Source organism: Vipera ursinii (assembly GCF_947247035.1).
Source record: "Vipera ursinii genome assembly, chromosome: 8".
Taxonomy (NCBI): Eukaryota; Metazoa; Chordata; class Lepidosauria; order Squamata; family Viperidae; genus Vipera; species Vipera ursinii.
This window is the reverse complement of record NC_139519.1, coordinates 17,581,148-17,599,436: the sequence shown is the minus strand read 5'-3', so window position 1 is coordinate 17,599,436 and position 18,289 is coordinate 17,581,148. Positions and strand designations below refer to the sequence as shown.

Genomic DNA, 18,289 nt, shown 5'->3' with positions numbered 1-18,289 from the left:
CGCCGGAAGGAACGGCGTCTCCTTCCGCCCACGGCAACAATCTAGTTCCTAGAGCGTCTCCCGCTCGATCTCGCCTCTCTCTCTCTCTCTCTCTTCCTTCCCCCCCCCCCCGCTTCCCATGTATTCTCTTTCCTCGTTTCCATGGATACCAAACTATAGAGCGTTAGAGAGGAGAAAGCGGGGGAATTAGAGATTCCGGGTTTCGTAACAAGGTCTTTCTTCTTCTTCTTTTTTCTCCTCCTCCCCCCTCCGTCTCCCTCTCCCTACAATTAAATTGGACGATCGGAAAGGTTGCTCAGATGGCATTCTTCCTTCTGCTGAGCTGTAACGTTCAGCATTGTAACTATGTTTTGTCGTACTAGTGTATATAGGTTTTAGTGTGATATGTGTCTTACTGGGTTATAACTTATAGTGATATGCAGATGATACCACTCTAATGGCAGAAAGTGAAGAAGAACTCAAGAGCCTCTTGTTGGGTGGAGAAGATTGCAAAGGTTGGGTGGAAACTTAACATTAAGAAAACCAAGATCATGGCAGATTCCTCAATTCCTGGCAAATAGATAGGGAAGAAACGGAGGTAGTGACAGATTTTATTTTCCCGGGCACCAAGATCACTGCAGATGGGGACTGCGGTCAATAAATTAAAAGATGCTTGCTCCTGGGGAGGAAAGCCATAGCAAATCTAGACAGCACACTGAAAAGCAAAGACATCACCCTGTCAACAAAAGTGCGTATAGTCAAGGCCATGGTCTTGCCAGTTGCAATGTATGGCAGTGAAAGTTGGACCATAAAAAAGGCTGAGCGTCAAAGAATTGAAGCCTTTGAACTATGGTGCTGGAGAAGACTCCTGCTAGTCCCTTGGACTGCAAGGCGATCAAACCGGTCAGTCCTAGAGGAGATCAACCCTGACTGCTCTTTAGAAGGCCAGATCCTGAAGTTGAAACTCAAATACTTTGGCCACCTAATGAGAAGGAAGGACTCACTGGAGAAGAGCCTAATGCTGGGAAAGATTGAGGGCAAGAGAAGAAGGGGACGACAGAGAATGAGGTGGCTGGATGGAGTCACTGAAGCAGGAGGCGTGAGCTGAAATGGACTCCAGAAGATGGTAGAGGACAGGAAGGCCTGGAGGAACGTTGTCCATGGGGTCACGATGGGTCGGACACAACTTCACAGCTAACAACAAGTGTTACAGTGTCTTTTATTTAGGTTTTAGCATGATGCATACTTACAGGTGGCATATATGATGTTTATGGGCAGCACAAAGATTGCCGATGTTGTTTCTCTTCTCTAGAATGCTTCAAATGTACTTGACTATCGTTGGTGGTGCTAGTTGAAGGTGTTAGAATTTGCATCCATTGCATCTGGCAAGATGATGTGTGTGCCTCCAGATGCTGGGTTAGAAGTCACATCATTCCTACAACTAGCCATGGCACCTGCCCCCCTCCTCCCCCCATGCTGAGATTGTCCCGTTTGCTCAACCAAGTGATAAAGTAGACAAAGCATTTGTGTGGACCTCAGGACTGTCTTTTATTTAGGAATGAAATCCACCAGATCATTGTTAATGTCAGTAGTCTCAAAGGTTCTTCTTCAAAAGGCAGCTGGACTGTTGTTTTTTCTAGAGATGGGCTGTATGAAAACAGCATTCATAAGCAATCACCCTGTCTCATTTTTTTTATTTTTTATTTTATTTTTATTTATTTATTTATTTATTTATTTATTTATTTATTTATTTATTTATTTATTTATTTATTTTTGGGACTTATATGCCGCCCTATCTCCCGAAGGACTCAGGGCGGCTAACAACAATAACATATAATAAATACAGAAGTTAAGATTAAAATTAAAGGCCTCTGTACAATAAATTAAAATTAAAATAAATTAAAAATTAGAGTTAAAAAATTAAAAACATAATTAAAATCCCTGTCAGTCCAGGTCAGCCAGGTGGAAAAGGAGTGTTTTGAGGCCGTGGCGAAAGGACTGGAGATCTGGGGCCATCCGAAGCTCAGGGGGGAGCTGGTTCCACAGGGCTGGCGCTCCCCCAGAGAAGGCCCTCCCCCTGGGGGTTAAGATTATTTGCGTTAAAAAAAATGTGATGCAGAGTTTCATATCCAAGACTACCTGTGAATTCCAGAGAAGTCTCATTGGCATTCAAATGAAAGTAAAAACAGTGAGGACAGACAGCCACCTTCTTGATTCAGATGGAGCTGCAGGAAAAATGCCACACAAAGGTAAGAAAACCTTTATTGTCACTTTTTACTATGACCACACTGGCCCACATTAAAAAGGAAATTCTGTTGCTTGCTCTCAAAAGCAAGTATATCTCTACACATACCCATACATAACACACAAATACACCTACCCCATACATATTAATATTAATCACTGTCCATTTTGAAGACATAGCGGAAAGAGGAAACTTGACAGTTCATAAGGCTGATGCTCTATGGAACAAAACTGTGGCTGAATCTGGATATTCTGCTTTGGATGAGCTGATTGTCTACTCATTGGGGGAACCAAAGCAAGATGGGCCAAATAACCTGAGCCATTTTTCATCAGAAGATTCTGCAACCGGCCAGGCCCCTGCATGACCACTATTTTGTGATAGCATCTCTCCATTGTTCTTCAAAATTCCCAAAGGATCTCAAAATTCTGCCTGCCTCTAACCAAGGAAGCCTGTAATTCAGGGCTCCTCAAACCCCGATCCGTGGACCAGTAGCAGGCTGCAGCATACCAGCAACCGGTCCGCACAAACAAGCAAAGCCCCATCCGTGGGATGCAGGCAGCACAGAAAACCACGCACTCTCTGGTCCATGGAAAAACCTTTCTCCACAGAACCGGTTCCTGGTGCCCAAAAGTTTGGGGACCTCTGCTCTAATTGTTTTGTAGGATGAGAGGGGGAGGGGCATATAAATCAAATCAAATCAATCAATCAATAAAATGGTATGCTCAAGAGGTGAATGCTTGACCACCCAAGGTTAACAATACGATTTCACCGTGTCCCTGCCTGAAAAGCAATCATATTTTATTCCAATATGCAGGAAGAGAACTTCAGCTAAAGCAGAGCAGGCTCACAAAAGATCACTCTCTGAGTGGCTGGTTTTCTCTCCCTTAAGCTGTGACATAAAGCGGGTTCACTTAGAAATAAATACTTTAGTGGGGCAAATTGCCATGCAGGTTTGGGGGCCCATCTGCATTCTGGTGACCCTACAATTTGTCACAACTGCCTGCCTGAAGAAAGGTAAGACTTTCAGGTAACTTTCTCCCTCTTAAGCCACCTTGTCATCCCCTGGGCAATTCCTTCTGTTTCTTGGATGTTAGGCAACAGCTGCGAAAGGGAAGAGTTGCAGAGGAATAAGAATTAGAGCTAATGTTGTGCAATAGTTTTATTTTACGTTTCATTTATTGTTCATTTTGGGGCACTGAGAATATTCTTGGGAAGGCTGGTGAGAAACTGTCTTGCATGCTTAAGCAGGTCAGTGACAAACTAAATATCTTTATCACTTATTCATTCCTCTCTTAGTATTATAGTTGTTGTTGTTGTTGTTAGTTGCGAAGTCGTGTCCGACCCATCGGACCCCATGGACAACATTCCTCCAGGCCTTCCTGTCCTCTACCATCTTCTGGAGTTCATTTAAGCTCACGCCTACTGCTTCAGTGACTCAGTATTATAGTTATATAGTCCATTGTTTAGTGTATTGTGTAAAACCGGAGCTCTTGGTAAGTTTACAGTTCAATGAAAAAACTAAATAAATACATTCAAGAATTGAATGAAGCATGCCTTTTGCTAACTGGTATCACATGTAGTGTAGGTCAGCTATTTTGCTGCAGTTTTACAAACAAGACATCAAATAATTTTGTTTCTCTTTTTCAAAATTGAGTTTAAAGGGCATAAAATGCATCTTCAGTTTGTGGTCTGTTAAGATTAAAGTCTCTGCAATAACTTTGTTCTTCTATTTTCAAATATCTTCCAGGAGAGCTACCGCAGAAATGCAAATTGCCACCAAAGAGAGGAAAATGCGGAAAAAAATTGGAAAGGATTTACTATGATCCCAAAACAAAAACATGTCTGAACTTCATTTATGGAGGTTGTGGTGGCAATAAAAATAACTTTTCCACTCTACAGGATTGTATTTACAAGTGTAAAATATTTGGTAAGGAGCTCTCCGACTGCCAAGACTTGCAAACAACAACAACAACAACAACAACAACAACAATAATAATAATAATAATAATAATAATAATAATAATAATAATAATAATTGGAAAGTACCTTAGAGGTCATCTAGTCCAACCCCCTGCTCAGGCAGGAGATCCTATACCATTCTGGACAAACTCTTAATTTGTTTATCTGAAAGGTACCTGAAGATGCTTCGTGCTGCATCCTTTTGGTTCCACTTGCAAAATTTGTAATTATTGTCATTGGGTTTCTCTTGCAGATGTCTGCATGTGTGTCTGTGTGTGCATTTCTTTTAATATTATACAGTTAGTCCTCGACGTACAACCACAGTTGACCCCAAAATTTCTGTAGCTAAGTGAAACTTTTGCCAAGTGAATTTTGCCCCATTTTACAACCCTTTTTGCCATAGTTGGTAAGTGAATCACTGCAGTTGTTAAGTTAGTAACACCGTTGCTAAGCGAATCTGGCTTCCCCATTGACTTTGCTTGTCAGAAGGTCGCAACCGTCATAAATACATGCCAGTTGCCAAGCATCCGAATTTTGATCACACGGCTATGGGAATTCTGCAACGGTGACCCTGGAGATACTGCCACAGTCATAAGTGTGAGAAACGGTTATAAGCCACTTTTTTTCAGTGCCCTTGTAACTCTGAACGGTCACCAAACGAATTATTGTAAGTCAAGGACTACCAGTAGATTATTTCCAAGCAGGATATTTGCATCTAACATTCACTCAGTTGTCTCCTGTTCTTAGATACTGAGTTACCTGCGGATAACAAAGCTGGAAATATTAACTGGAAGAAACGTATGTATGCTGTTGTCTCCACAACATATTACAGGGTTTCACAATAAGTGCATGTGCACGTGCCTGTGCACAAGAGAATCACATCACAAGATACCGGCTGGGATGGGTAAACTTCTGTTGGTCAAGTTGGTCGGAATGCACTAAAAGTGGGTAGGACTGAAATAATGGGTGGACGGACCCCCTCCTATTTCTATCAGCTTCTTTCTCTGGCACCCAATTTACAGTTTCTGTTCATATGATGTTTTAAAGCTGGAGGTCATAAAAGTCCACGGCATGAAAGTAATTGGAAAAGAATCCAGATGACATAGGGGAGAATTGTGGGGAGGGGGTTGACCTTCACCTTATTTTCTTATCTTTCAGTTATATCAAAGAGATGCAAATTAAAGCCCAAAAAAGGATGGTGCAAAGAGAGACTTATTCGGTTTTATTACGATTCTACATTCCTTCGGTGCAGAGAGTTTTCTTACAGAGGCTGCGGAGGCAATGATAACAGATTTACCACTTACTATGATTGTGTTAAGGAATGCGATGTGTTTGGTACGTTCCAAAATTTTTACAGATTTACCCACCAGCCTCACACCATCACTTCTGTCTTAGTGTCATTAGTGTCTTAGTGTAATTCGTCCATTGAAGTAAGCTTTCAAATAGGTTTGGCAACGATCGGAAGCCCTGATGGAAAAAAAAATCAAAGTCTCCCCCTACTCAAAATTGAATGACCCCAGGGGAAAATTGTCTCTCAGCCATGGGGGGGGGGGGAAGGATGAGCCCACAGCAGCCTAAAGTACAAAAGGAGCTTGCAGTTCCAAAGACCAGATCAATTTATCAAACACATTGTCACTGCGGTTCCCTCCCTCGTGTTGATGGCAAAATAAAATAAAATAAAATAAAATAAAATAAAATAAAATAAAATAAAATAAAATAATAAAATAAAATAAAATAAAATAAAATAAATAAATAAAATGGGTACCAGGAGAAGGGAGGAAACTCCTTTAAACCGGAAAGTCAGCTAAGGATGACTTTGCCTCTGTTATGGGACGGGCATGGGACAAAGGCAACATCAACCATTGACAAGTTATGTTTGTGCCATGGTGAGGGGGCACCAGCGACTTCCTGTGTTCTAAAATTGTTCTGGAGTGAAGAACATCATATGAAGTTCAAAATGCTTCAGTGGGATTGGGGACTGAAAAAAAAACATGCTTAGAAAAAGTTAAAGGTAGGATCTACAATACTCGGCAGAATTTTAATTATGGCAGTAGATTGTCCATGTTGTCCAAGTAGAGAGGGGAAGAGAGGTGTAGGAGGATAAGGCCATCCTAGGGTAGCTTCTCCAAACTATGTTGCTGCTTTCGATAGCAGTCTTGAGACGATGCTTCATGCTAGTACTGAAGATAAGCGGTAGATTGAACCATGTTGTAAGGAGTACTTGTCTGTTATTAGAGGTACCCAGAAATTTGAGAGAGGCCCTACTTTTATAGATTTTAAAAAGGTAAAAAAAAAAACCCAATCAAGCGGCCATGGTACTGAGGCCAAAGCAGTCTCTTTTATGTGCTTTAAAATCTACCACTCCCTGATAAAAGGAGCAAAAATGTCTGTATATCTGATAGCATTGTCACGTGTTTTCACCAAAGCCTCAGAAGTTAGAGTGTCTAGCTTCTGAAATATTGTCTGGCTGCATATGATATCTAAACCTGTCCTGTGGTTGTATTACTGCATCCAATCTGGTCCATGATGTAGTAGATAGTAGTAATAATGGATGTATTACTTTGGGTTGATTCATAACATCTCTTCTCTTCTCTTCTCTTCTCTTCTCTTCTCTTCTCTTCTCTTCTCTTCTCTTCTCTTCTCTTCTCTTTTCCTTCACAACACTGCCTGTAGCATTTTAGGACTCATATCAATATAAGAAACGTGGAATTCCTGAACTCTTCAAAGTACAGACTCTTTGATCTGTGTTGTGTGAGAACGCATACATTTTGAATAAAAAGTATCTTCATTTCATGCTATCTGTCTGTCTGTGTTGCTGCATTTCCAAATCATTTTGGTAAATTTAAGATGGATTATCAAAATATTGCTCAGTTTGTTGCTGAAGGGCTGTACACTTGGCAACACCAAGGTTAAACTGATTGCTTTTATTGTCTCAGTCTGTCCATAACTGGAAGACAGCTGTGCTTTATTTAAGCACAGAAGGTACTTTTTGCTAAAATGGAGCGTCTGCAAAGCCATCCTGTATTTTCTGAAATCTCTTAACAGAAATGATGAGATGCAGAAGTTTATAGAAGAACACGATGTCCCAGTGTTCAAAAAGGGAAGGAGGGCATAATCTACAGATCGCTTAGTTTAATGTTTATATTTGCAAGAAACTAGAAAAGTTTGTCAAGCAGCATGTTTTTCCATAGTTAAAAGTAATTGCTACCATTATCAAGAAAGCATGAGCTTCTATCAAGAACATTTTCTCATAGGTTAAGTTTATTGTGTTTTTTTTTAATGACAGAGTGACTAGTTTAATAGAGCATGGAGAATTCTGTCAATATGGTATAGCTTGATTCTGATAAGTTATTCGACTATGCTTTCATAATAACCTCATGGACAAAATAGATACAGGTAGTCCTGTAGGTCCCACTTCGATGGGATGGTAACAGCATTCCATGCATTTTGGCATACAGTCATGCCGGACACCTGACCACAGAAGTATCTTCAGACAATGTTGCCTCCCTCAGCTAGGAAATGGAGATGAACACCCACGAGAACAGGGCAAGACTGGACAGTCCCCGACTTATAACCCGGACTTAAGTCTCCGACTTATAACTATTTGTGCAATGACTATTGGAAGTTACGACGCTGAAAACAATGACTTGTGGAATTATTTTTCTTAAATATTGAAAATGTTATTTGGAAAACTCCCAACCCTAATCCTAACCCTAACCCAAATCCCAACCCCACTTTATTCCTAACCCTATAAAAACTAATACAATTTATACAAAAAAGACAACAAAGATATGCAGAATTGTTTTTGCATATACAACATAGAGGAGGTTGAGGCACACTGTGACCCAGAGGGTGTGGGTATGACTTTTATCGAGGAATAACGTCATCTTTTGAAAGAACAGGATGTTTTGTTCATCGGCTGAGGGGCTGCAAACCTGGTAGTAAGAAGGCCACCTGCTTGACTTAACGGTTCCATGGTGTACCGAATTAAAAGGCAATCACCCTTAACTGAAAAGCAGTTTAAATACCAGATACCATAAACTAAAATAGAACAGGTTCAAAGTGTCTCTGACTGTTGAAAATTAATTGGTCCCTTTCTCAGATGCAATATATAAGGAGATATTTGGAATCAAGCAGTCTTCTGGGGCACTTGCCATGCAGAACTGGGGCACTGTCTGTCTTATCGTTCTCCTGGAACTTAACACACCTGGCTCTGTGCAGAAAGGTAGGGTTTATAGGCAAAGGGCTTTCTTTCGGCCACTTCCTGAAATGCATCCATACTATAACTTTTATAGTTTTACGAACTGTACATTTTGCAAAGGACTTCAGGTTCAGCTAATCTTGCGCAATTCTTTTACGGTTTCTTCCATTCATTTCTTGCTTTGGGGAACTCCTGAACTGTCTTATTATTATTTTTTCACACTGAGTTCTCACAGTTCCCATATTCTAGATTTGTTGAATAAGTCATAATGGCCGGATTGCCGTTTCATGTGAAATAAAAGAAAGTTTTATAAATGTCTAAGTGGATTAAGAAGAGTCTAAGCCAGTGGTTCTCAACTTTTCTTCACCACGGACGCCTTTTAAATACCTTTTGTGGCCATGGACCATGGCCATGGACCACCAAGACATAACTCAAGATTTAAATCATAACATTTCTTCATAAGCCTTTGCTTTTATGATGACATTGCTGACCTCCAGGGGTCTGAGGACCACAAGAAGAGAACCACTGGTCTAAACCATAACTAGTTAATGTGCTGAGGAAAGATGTTGCAGAACACTGTGAGAGCGGTTCTCACTCTATCATCTTTCACTTGTGCAGTTAGCTGTACTCAGCCACAAACTTGTTTATTACATCGTGGCCTAATAGTTTGAAGAAACCCAACTTGGGTGGTTAGTTTAGGATTGTGTGTTGTGTGAATACAGATAACATAGTTCATGAATATGGTCTAGTGAACTACAGTAAAGTGTTTCATAGAAATCTGCTTAGGAACAAGCAAAACACACGCAACTGGGTGAGTCACAAACCTATAACCTAGTCCTAGTGGTTAGTTTTTGTGGTTTCATATGTTGTGTGAATCCAGGCATTTTGTGAGTTGATAGTTCAGGGAACATCCCATCCCCCCGTGGGTTTATTCAGGAATCAATGAAGCATATTGTGCTAGAACCCAGCCAGTTATACATGAATTCAGAGAAGTTCTGCTGTTTTGTAGGAAATCCAGAAACATCCTTTTCAATAACTGTTTTTTTATCTCTTTCAAAAGTAAGCTTAAAGCACTTCAGATATAAATCAAAATTTCTATTCTCATTTTTCACAAGTCAAGATTAATGTGTCTGAAACAACTTTTTTTCCCTTTTCCCCCTTTATTTCCTCCCAGTATTTATGCCTCGAAAATGCAAACTACCACCCCAAAAGGGAAAATGTAATGGAGACTTTGAGAATTTTTACTACGATTACAAGAACAATATGTGTAAGACCTTCGTCTATGGAGGTTGTGGTGGCAATAAAAATAACTTTGTAAATCTGCTGGAATGTTATTACATGTGTAAAAGATTTGGTAAGGCCCCTGACCTCTTCCTTCTTAATTTTTTTTTAAAATTGATTTTAAAAACACCTGCTGAATTTATTTATGCTCCTTCATTTTAATTCCTCGGCTGTGTTCACTAGCATAAAAGGTTAAATGTTGTGACTTAGTATTGTTAAATTTAATTAACCCATAAACAAGGCTTTCAAGTTAGTATTATTCACATACTGGTGATACAGTAGGTCCAAGCACAGTAATTTAATAAGTTACTGAGTAACTTTAATGTTATCACTATTGTTCTGTTTAACTGATGAAATTTGGATGTCTCTTGCTTTTCTTATCTCATCCTTGACCTCTCTGCTGTCTAAATGATCAAATAAATAAATGACATCATTTTAAGCTCATTCTTGTCAGGCACAAGCAACCAGAGCACTCATGGATATCTAAAGTCAGTAACTTTATTGTCTGCTACCTATGTTACAAGAATCTCACCACACTGCTTGCCTTCCCCTGGGAATGACCAGATAAAAGTTTCATGGGGGAGATCAAGCTTATGCCTCTTGTGGCTGCACAGCAACTCCAAGTTAGGCCCTCTCTTGACCCCTCCTTCCACCCTAACTGGCAGTTTCCCAACAAATGCACCTGGGCTGTAGTTTATGAGAAGACCACTGCAGTAAAGCATACAGGAAAATACAAACTTTACTGGCTGCCTAGATTTTGGCAGCCCAGATGACACTATTTAAATTAAAATATTTGAACTTTCTCAGAATGATAACTGCAATGATTTCCCAGGTTTTGGAAAGGGCATGCATTTTTTAGCTTTTCTTTCCTTTGTGGAGCAATGCATTGGAGAAGAAAACCCTATAGCACTTTGCAATGAAACATTACCTTAATCTTCTGCAACTCGAAGTCCTTCATTTGTGTGGACTTCAACTCCCAGAATTCCAGTCAGGATGGCTGTTGTTAAGACCTCTGAGAGTAGGAATCTACGCAGGTGCAAGGTATCTAGGCTGGGGAAGACCAATACAGGAGATTAGTATTTCTCAACCTTGGCTACTTTTTAGATGTTTGGACTTGATTGACTGAGGAATTCTGGAAATTGAAGTTCACACATTTTAAGGTTGCCAAGGTTGAGAAATGCTGCAAGGTATTATGGGACATATATTTTACAAGCATAAATCACCATCCTGACAAAGTTTTTTCTTTCTTCAGTTCTAAGCCTGCAATTTTAATAGTGGAACCTACCTTCAGAACTATGAATGTTTGGTTCAGCTTCTGTCTGTAGCATCACACACAGGCCTTGTGTGCGTAGGTGATGGTTATATCAAATTACACCACTTGATGCTCAATAACCCTCAGAATCTGGCAATCTATTTATTCAATACTTTAGGGGTTCTGAGCAATTCTTCTGGAACAAAGAGTAGGCAACCTATTCAGCCAACTGTCCCCTACTGAAAACAATATAAAGTGATTTTTAGGTCTGGACATTTGCATTAAGTGCTCATGCTGTTATCGGCTAACATTGCTCTCTCTATTTGTATTTGTAGGCTTCTTTTCTACCTGGGAAAATATTGTGGGAGATTTACAATGGAGGAAAGGTAAAAGTTCCATTGTTGTCTCCACAACGAACTCCAGGGGATTCATAGTTAAGTGTTGGTGTGAGTGCCTTTAAGAACCTTGGTGGAGCAGTGGGCTAATGCCTCCTTAAGTAACACCAGCTGCCTGCAATTAGTGCAGGTTCAAGTCCCACCAGGCTCAAGGTTGACTCAGCCTTCCATCCTTCCGAGGTAGGTAAAATGAGGACCCAGATTGTTGGGGGCAATTAAGCTGACTTTGTAATAATGCCACTTGGGGGGGGCGGCGAAAGCCCTAATAAGCAGGCATATAAATAGAATGAAGGCTATTGCTAAGCACATTGATTTGTGCTTCTTAGACTGTAAGCCGCCCTGAGTCTTCGGAGAAGATATAAATGGGATTTTAAAAAAAGTAAACATGATAACCTCATTACTAGCGTCACATTTCCACAAGGACATAAAGGATACATATGGAAAGGATGGGGGAACTTTGTCTTAGTATATTGGGGTGCTGCAATGTTTGAGCTTAAAAAAATGAAAAATAAAGGGGCAAAGATAGCTTGTCTGACTTGAAGTAATTCTCTTCCTCCACTTCTGCGGGGCAAGTATAATCTTTCAATATCACTAAGGAGATGGTATGTATAGTCATCTGTTTTCTTATGATGCTATGGCACTTTATCCACCTATCAAGTCCTTCCGAGGGAGCTGGGATAGGCATATATTGTTGCTCGATATTATAATTTCTGTATTTCAAAAAAGAGATGTAACAGAGCTTTAGTTTCCAATATTCCTGTTTTTCTTTCAGAAATACCTCAGGAATGCAAATTGTGGGCCAGGAAAGGAAGGTGCAGGGGTAAAATTCCTCGTTATTATTATGATGCCCACAACAAGAGATGCCGATTGTTTACTTATGGTGGCTGTGGAGGAAATGCAAACAATTTTCAGACCTTCAATGAGTGCAACATGGCCTGTGACATATTTGGTATGTTGAAACAATTTTATATCCCCTCCAGAATTAATTAACTAATTGGTTGTCACGATATAAAAATGGTGCTGAGATGTCTAGAAAGAATACAGAGAAGAGAAACTAAGATGATTAGAGGACTGGAGACTAAAGCATATAAGGAACGGTTGCTGGAATTGGGTATGTCTAGTTTAATGAAAAGAAGGACCAGGGTGACATGATAGCAGTGTTCCAATAGTTGAGGAGGTGCCAGAAAGAAGAGTGGGGGGGGTCTCAACCTGTTCTCCAGAGCAGAAGTCCCCAAACTTGGCAACTTTAAGACTTGTGGACTTCAACTCCCAGAATTCCTCAGCAAAACCTCAGAACCTGCACAGCAATAGCTGTAGTAATAACCATTCAGATTTGGGACAGGCAAGTGCTGATTATCAGTTCTGTTCAGCCTCTTTAAATTTGTAAAATGCAAACGTCTTCATGCTTACTATCATCCCAATGTCTTCAAACAATCGGAAGAGATGTGGTTAATCTGAACTTTAAAAAAAATGAAATTGGAAGGTGGGAAGGATAGTCACCTGGAAGTGTCCTTAAATAACATACCTTTTCTTGTCCTTACCGTAGGAAATATGAAGAAACATTTCTATCCAGGTAAGAGTTCCCTTGTGGACTTCATTGGACCTTTAAGATATATGATGCTCTTGGACCTTCTATCTCTTGCCTGTAATTTTTCGATGTATTTGGTTCACTTCTTCATACATTTTACATTGATTCCAGGAAGTTGTTTGACTTGAATTAACCCACAACCCATGCCTCCATTAAATTCCAAGGGAAGATCTCAGGAGGCACAACTGCTTCTTTGGAGTTTTTTTCAGATGGGGAAATGTGGTAGGGTGGACAACTTTGGAATACTGGGAAGATGTTCAAAGATGTTCAAGCTCCAACACTACCTTCCACTTTGCAGCAATAATGTCTGCTCAGAAACGCCAACCTTGAGAATGAGATAGCAAATTTGGAAATGTAGAAAATAGATTTATGCATAGTTATTTTTTTATTGCTAGGTCAATAAAATGTTAAGAGTTGAGCCTGCAGTTTCCCTTGTTGAAGATGGAAGAAAACATTCAAATTTTTACATAAAAGCACACTTTCATAAACATCCCTCTCTTCTGCTTAACTTCCTGAATCTCCCAGAGTCTATGCTACAGACGTGTGATCAACCATTAGATGTGGGTCCGTGCAATGAAAACTTTCCTCGCTTTTACTACAATCGCACTACCAAGACTTGTAAACCATTTAAGTTTGGTGGCTGCAATGGCAACAGAAATAACTTTTTAAGTCATGAGGATTGTGTTCATGAGTGTAAACCAGTATAGACCCAGGTAAGTGCAAAGAGCTTTTGAAGAATTCCCTGCAGAGTTTCAGCTAGCCTCAGAACTATGCTGCTTGGATGAGTTAATTGTATTGTGATGCTTCTAATGAGAACCCTTTTTTAAGGCCAGTTACCTAACAGATTCCTACTGTTTTCTCAGTATGCAGAAGAAAAGAAGCAGACACAGGATCCTTTGACCACCATCCTTGTATTATTACAGATAGTCCTCGAGTTATGTCCACAATTGAGCCCAAAATTGCCATTGCTAACTGAAACACTGGTGAAGTGAGTTTTGCCCCATTTTACAACCTTTCTTGCCACAGTTGTAAAGTGCAGTTGGTAAGTTAGTAACATGGTGGTTAAGTGAACCTGGCTTCCCCATTGACTTTGTTTGTCAGAAGGTCGCAAAAGATGACCACATCACGGCAGGACATTGCAATCATCCTAAATATGAGCCAGTGGCCAAGCATCTGAATTTTGATCACGCGACCCTGGGGATGCTGCAATGGTTGTAAGTGTGAAAAACAGTCATAAGTCACTTTTTTCACTGCTGTTGTAAATTTGAACGGGTACTAAATGAACTGTTGTTAAGTCAAGGACTATCTGTACTTTAGTAGAATCCCGTTGTCCAACCAAAGGCACTTAACCTGCCCTTCACACAATTTTAAGAATTTGGATAAGACCTTTCTGACAAAATAATACATGTTTTGTTGCACTTTTACTCCATGAGCAAATTATACTCTATTCCTTTGACCGCATCACCATACAACTTCTCTCTTCCATGAGTTCTGGAGAATCTTTCTCTTTGCACACAGTCTCAATTTTCTCTCTTCCTAGCATGCTCTAGTAAAACTAAGAATCAGAACTTATACTTTCTACCACAATTTCCTACTAAAGGCTGCTAAACCTTCAATTTCTACTGGATTCTTTCAGAAGCCAGTTTGCCTATTAGAATACATACATTACTAAGTCATATTATTTATATAATCACAAAATAAATTCTGAATTGGCCTATTTTATTCTTTGCAAAGGAACCCGAAAGTCCCAAGAAATGGCACCAACTCTTTACAGATCCGTCTTCAGATACAGAGGATTGGTCAATTATATAACAACAGACTGAGGAAGTCATTTTTGGAAGGCCTCCTTGCATTTACTGAATATTAACATTCATTTGTCTTCCATGCATCATCCAGCATGCAATGGACAAGCCGAAAGGTTAACAGACAATTGCAGCAATTGTATTTCTTACAAGCAAGGCAACTGGATGGATCTTACACCTCTTGTTGAATTTGCTTACAAAAATTCAGCAGCCTCCCCTGTCAATATGGCCCTGTTCCAGGCAATGTATGGATTCCACCCACACATCTTACCAAAAGCCAAAGAAGAAAGGACAGTCCCTCGCAACAGAGATTCTGTGCATCAGCGACAATCAGATCCCAAAGCCTCTCCAAGGAATGGCTCAAACTAGCAAAGGCTACCTACAAGAAAGCAGCACATGTACATAGTCAAGAACACCTAGAACTGCAGAAGGGGATTTGGTGTGCCTTTCTACAAATTTACAACATCCATGAGAACTTCCAAGAAACTGTCCTTAAAATTTATTGTCATCTACTAGTAATTAAGTGAAACAACCCAGTAGCTTTTTGTTAGTTTCAGTGAAAGTTCACTGTGTATTGCATCGGCATTTCCTTTTGAAAGTAGCTGCTCCTTGCACTCTATGTTCACAGACCACTCCCCTTCCCCATTCTAACAAACAAGGAGGAAGAATATGAGCTGAAAGTTGTATTACACTATAGGCAAAAGGCAAATGGGTCAAATACCTGCTACACTGGAAAGGCTATCCACCATCAGACAGATCACACAAGGCAGCAATGGATGTTTATGTTCCATAATTGCTACAATGCTGTCATACACAATATCCCTGCAAACCTGTCCCTGGCCACTTCTGGCCTTGCAGGAATCAGTGCTAAACAAGACAAGCAGGAAAAGTTCATTTATGGGGTGGAGGAAGCTTCAGGAAGAGCAAGAGACCAAGTAAGGGGAAATACATTTGCTCCTTCCACACTAGGTATACAAGATGTAAGTGTGAACCACAGATTCCTGAGGGAGGGGCAGCTGTCACATAAATGGAAGGAGATTATTTAGGGATGCTACTAGTGATTGTGAGAATTTGGGGGGGAGGGGAAGCGGAACAACACACATACATTTTAGAAGAGTTTGCAGCCTAGAGTCAATTAGTTGAGATTGACTGCTATAGAAATTAAGCAATCAGGCATTTGATCAATTGAATTGGCAATTTTTATTTAAAGTTTTAGAGAAGATGGAGTTTGGCGATAAGTTTTTACAACTATCAGGGCAATATATCAGAAACAAACAGCTCAAATAATAATTAATGGTAGTTTAACAGAAGCTTGCAAAATTGAAAAGGGTACAAGACAGGGATGTCCGTTGTCACCATTGCTATTTGTTGTAACATTGGAAATATTATTGATTAAGATACGTGACTCAAATAAAATAAAGGGAATTAAAATTAAAGATCAAGATTATAGATTGAGAGCGTTTGCAGATGACCTGGTTATTACATTAGCTCAACCGACTCGGTTATAGATTTAATGGAAATAATTTCGCAATATGGGCACGTTTCTGGATTTCAGGTTAATAGACAAAAAACTAAAATTCTGTCTAAAAATATGACTATGGAACAAAAGGTACTCTTAGAAAAATTAACAGGATTTGAAATAGCTAAAAAGATTAAATATTTGGGGGTATATCTTACAGACTCAAATGTGAAATTATATAAAAATAATTATGAATTGTTATGGTTAAAAATACAAAAAGAATTAGATAGTTGGAGGAAACTACAATTGTCTTTATTGGGAAGAATTGCAGCAGTTAAAATTAATGTTTTACCAAAATTTTTATTTTTGTTTCAAATGATACCTATACTTAAAAAAGATTCAAATTTGGAAGAATGGCAGAAAGGCATTAATAAATTTATTTGGGCAGGGAAAAGACCAAGAGTAAAACTCAAGATAATGCAAGATATACGTGAAAGAGGTGGTCTTAAATTGCCCAACTTTAAATTATATTATGAAGCTGTGGTTTTATCATCAATTAGTAATTGGTTTAATTTAACAGAAGGAAGATTATTGAATATTGAGGGACATGATTTATTATATGGTTGGCATGCATACAGTATTTATTGTATGATAAAAAGGTGGATAATATCTTTAAGACACATTAAGGTATGCCCTGTTGCGAGTTTGGAAAAAAATATTGATACAAGTTAAATTATAAAATACCAATTTGGGCAATACCTAAGCATGCAATAGAAAATATAAGTCTGGGATTTAAACATGATGTGACTACATATAAAGATATTCTTAGACTGGAGAGGAATGTATGGCAATTAAAGCCATTTAATATCTTAAAAGAAGGGAAAATAGTACAAACTTGGTTTCAGTATGATCAGATACAAGTTAGATGGAAAGAAGATCAGAAAATTGGTATTACAACAACAGATGAAAATTTGGTAAAACTAATTAGAGATCAAAGTCAAGCGCATATAAGAAGGATATATAATGCATTGATAGAAATAGATTCAGAAACAGAACTTGGACCCAGAATATTCAAGAGCCAATAACAATGGATGTTTGGGGGGAAATTTGGGTCAGAAATGTAAAATTTACTCAGGCTCAAAATTTAAGAGAGAATTTTTATAAAGTGTTTTATAGGTGGCACTTAGATCCTAAAAAAATTAGCATGTATGTATCCAAATTATCAGCCTAAATGTTGGAGGTGTGGTTGTGAGGATGCAACCTATCACCACATGTGGTGGACTTGTAAAAAAGTTTTTTGGATTAAAATTTGGTGGAATATGCAGAAGATATTTAAGAAAAAGATAAGGTTTACTCCACAGTTATTCTTATTGGGTATTATTACTGATTGTACTGTTATAGAAACTAAATTGATGTTGAATTTAATAACGGTAGCAAGACTTTTGGTTTCGCAATATTGGAAGAAGGAGGAACTGCCTACTATAGAAGAGTGGACTTTAAAAGTTTCAAACTTGGCAGAAATGGCAAAAATTTCAGCATACCTGAAAGAACAATCGTAACAGAGATATATTTCGGGATGGAGAAGATGGTTTGAATATATTCAGAAGAAATATGGGACTAAAAAATTTCACCTAGCATATGAATGAATATTAGAATTATAAAATGTACTATTATTTACCTATGTATAAGGGGAGTTAAAGTGCGATAGGATTAGCATATTTTAGTTTAAGCTTGTTAGAGGCAATACCCTGCTTTCAGCTCTGAGAAGTCGGGGGGGAGGGGGTAGGGGGGATGTGGGGGGGAGGGGGAGGGATGGAGTATACTTAAAATGTACTGTAAAACTTTTCAATAAAAAAAAAGAAATTAAGCAAATAAAAATAATAAAATTTTATTCTCATAGCCATCAACTTGTTTCCCTTGGGAATATGGCAGAAGGGGAGTGAAAGTGAAAGTGATGTAATGGCACATTGAAATGATCTTGGAAAATGAGAGAAAAAATGGCTACCTAGCTTAGGATCAGATAAATGCCAGGGGAAGCCCATAACTAAATAACAAGCAGAAAAAGAAAATTAGAAGAGGTTCACTCTAACGCAGACATGTTAAACACAAGGCCCGGGGGCCAGATCCG

General features: G+C 39.1%; 1 protein-coding gene and 1 long non-coding RNA gene across 2 annotated transcripts; both read left to right on the top strand.

The window, feature by feature from the left end:
• The first annotated feature begins 180 nt into the window (after positions 1-180).
• LOC310643674 lies at positions 181-4,981 on the top strand. Its single transcript, XR_014493111.1, has 3 exons — positions 181-212; positions 3,972-4,151; positions 4,931-4,981. It is a non-coding gene; the product is annotated as an uncharacterized lncRNA (long non-coding RNA).
• A 3,357-nt stretch (positions 4,982-8,338) lies between these two features.
• On the top strand, positions 8,339-13,617 carry LOC310644124 (carboxypeptidase inhibitor SmCI-like; the record flags this gene model as incomplete). Its single annotated transcript, XM_083368895.1, has 5 exons — positions 8,339-8,408; positions 9,559-9,738; positions 12,085-12,261; positions 12,859-12,885; positions 13,426-13,617. The coding sequence occupies 5 exons, from the start codon at positions 8,339-8,341 to the stop codon at positions 13,605-13,607; spliced, it is 636 nt and encodes a 211-aa protein (XP_083225021.1). The 3' UTR covers positions 13,608-13,617.
• Positions 13,618-18,289: the final 4,672 nt, after the last annotated feature.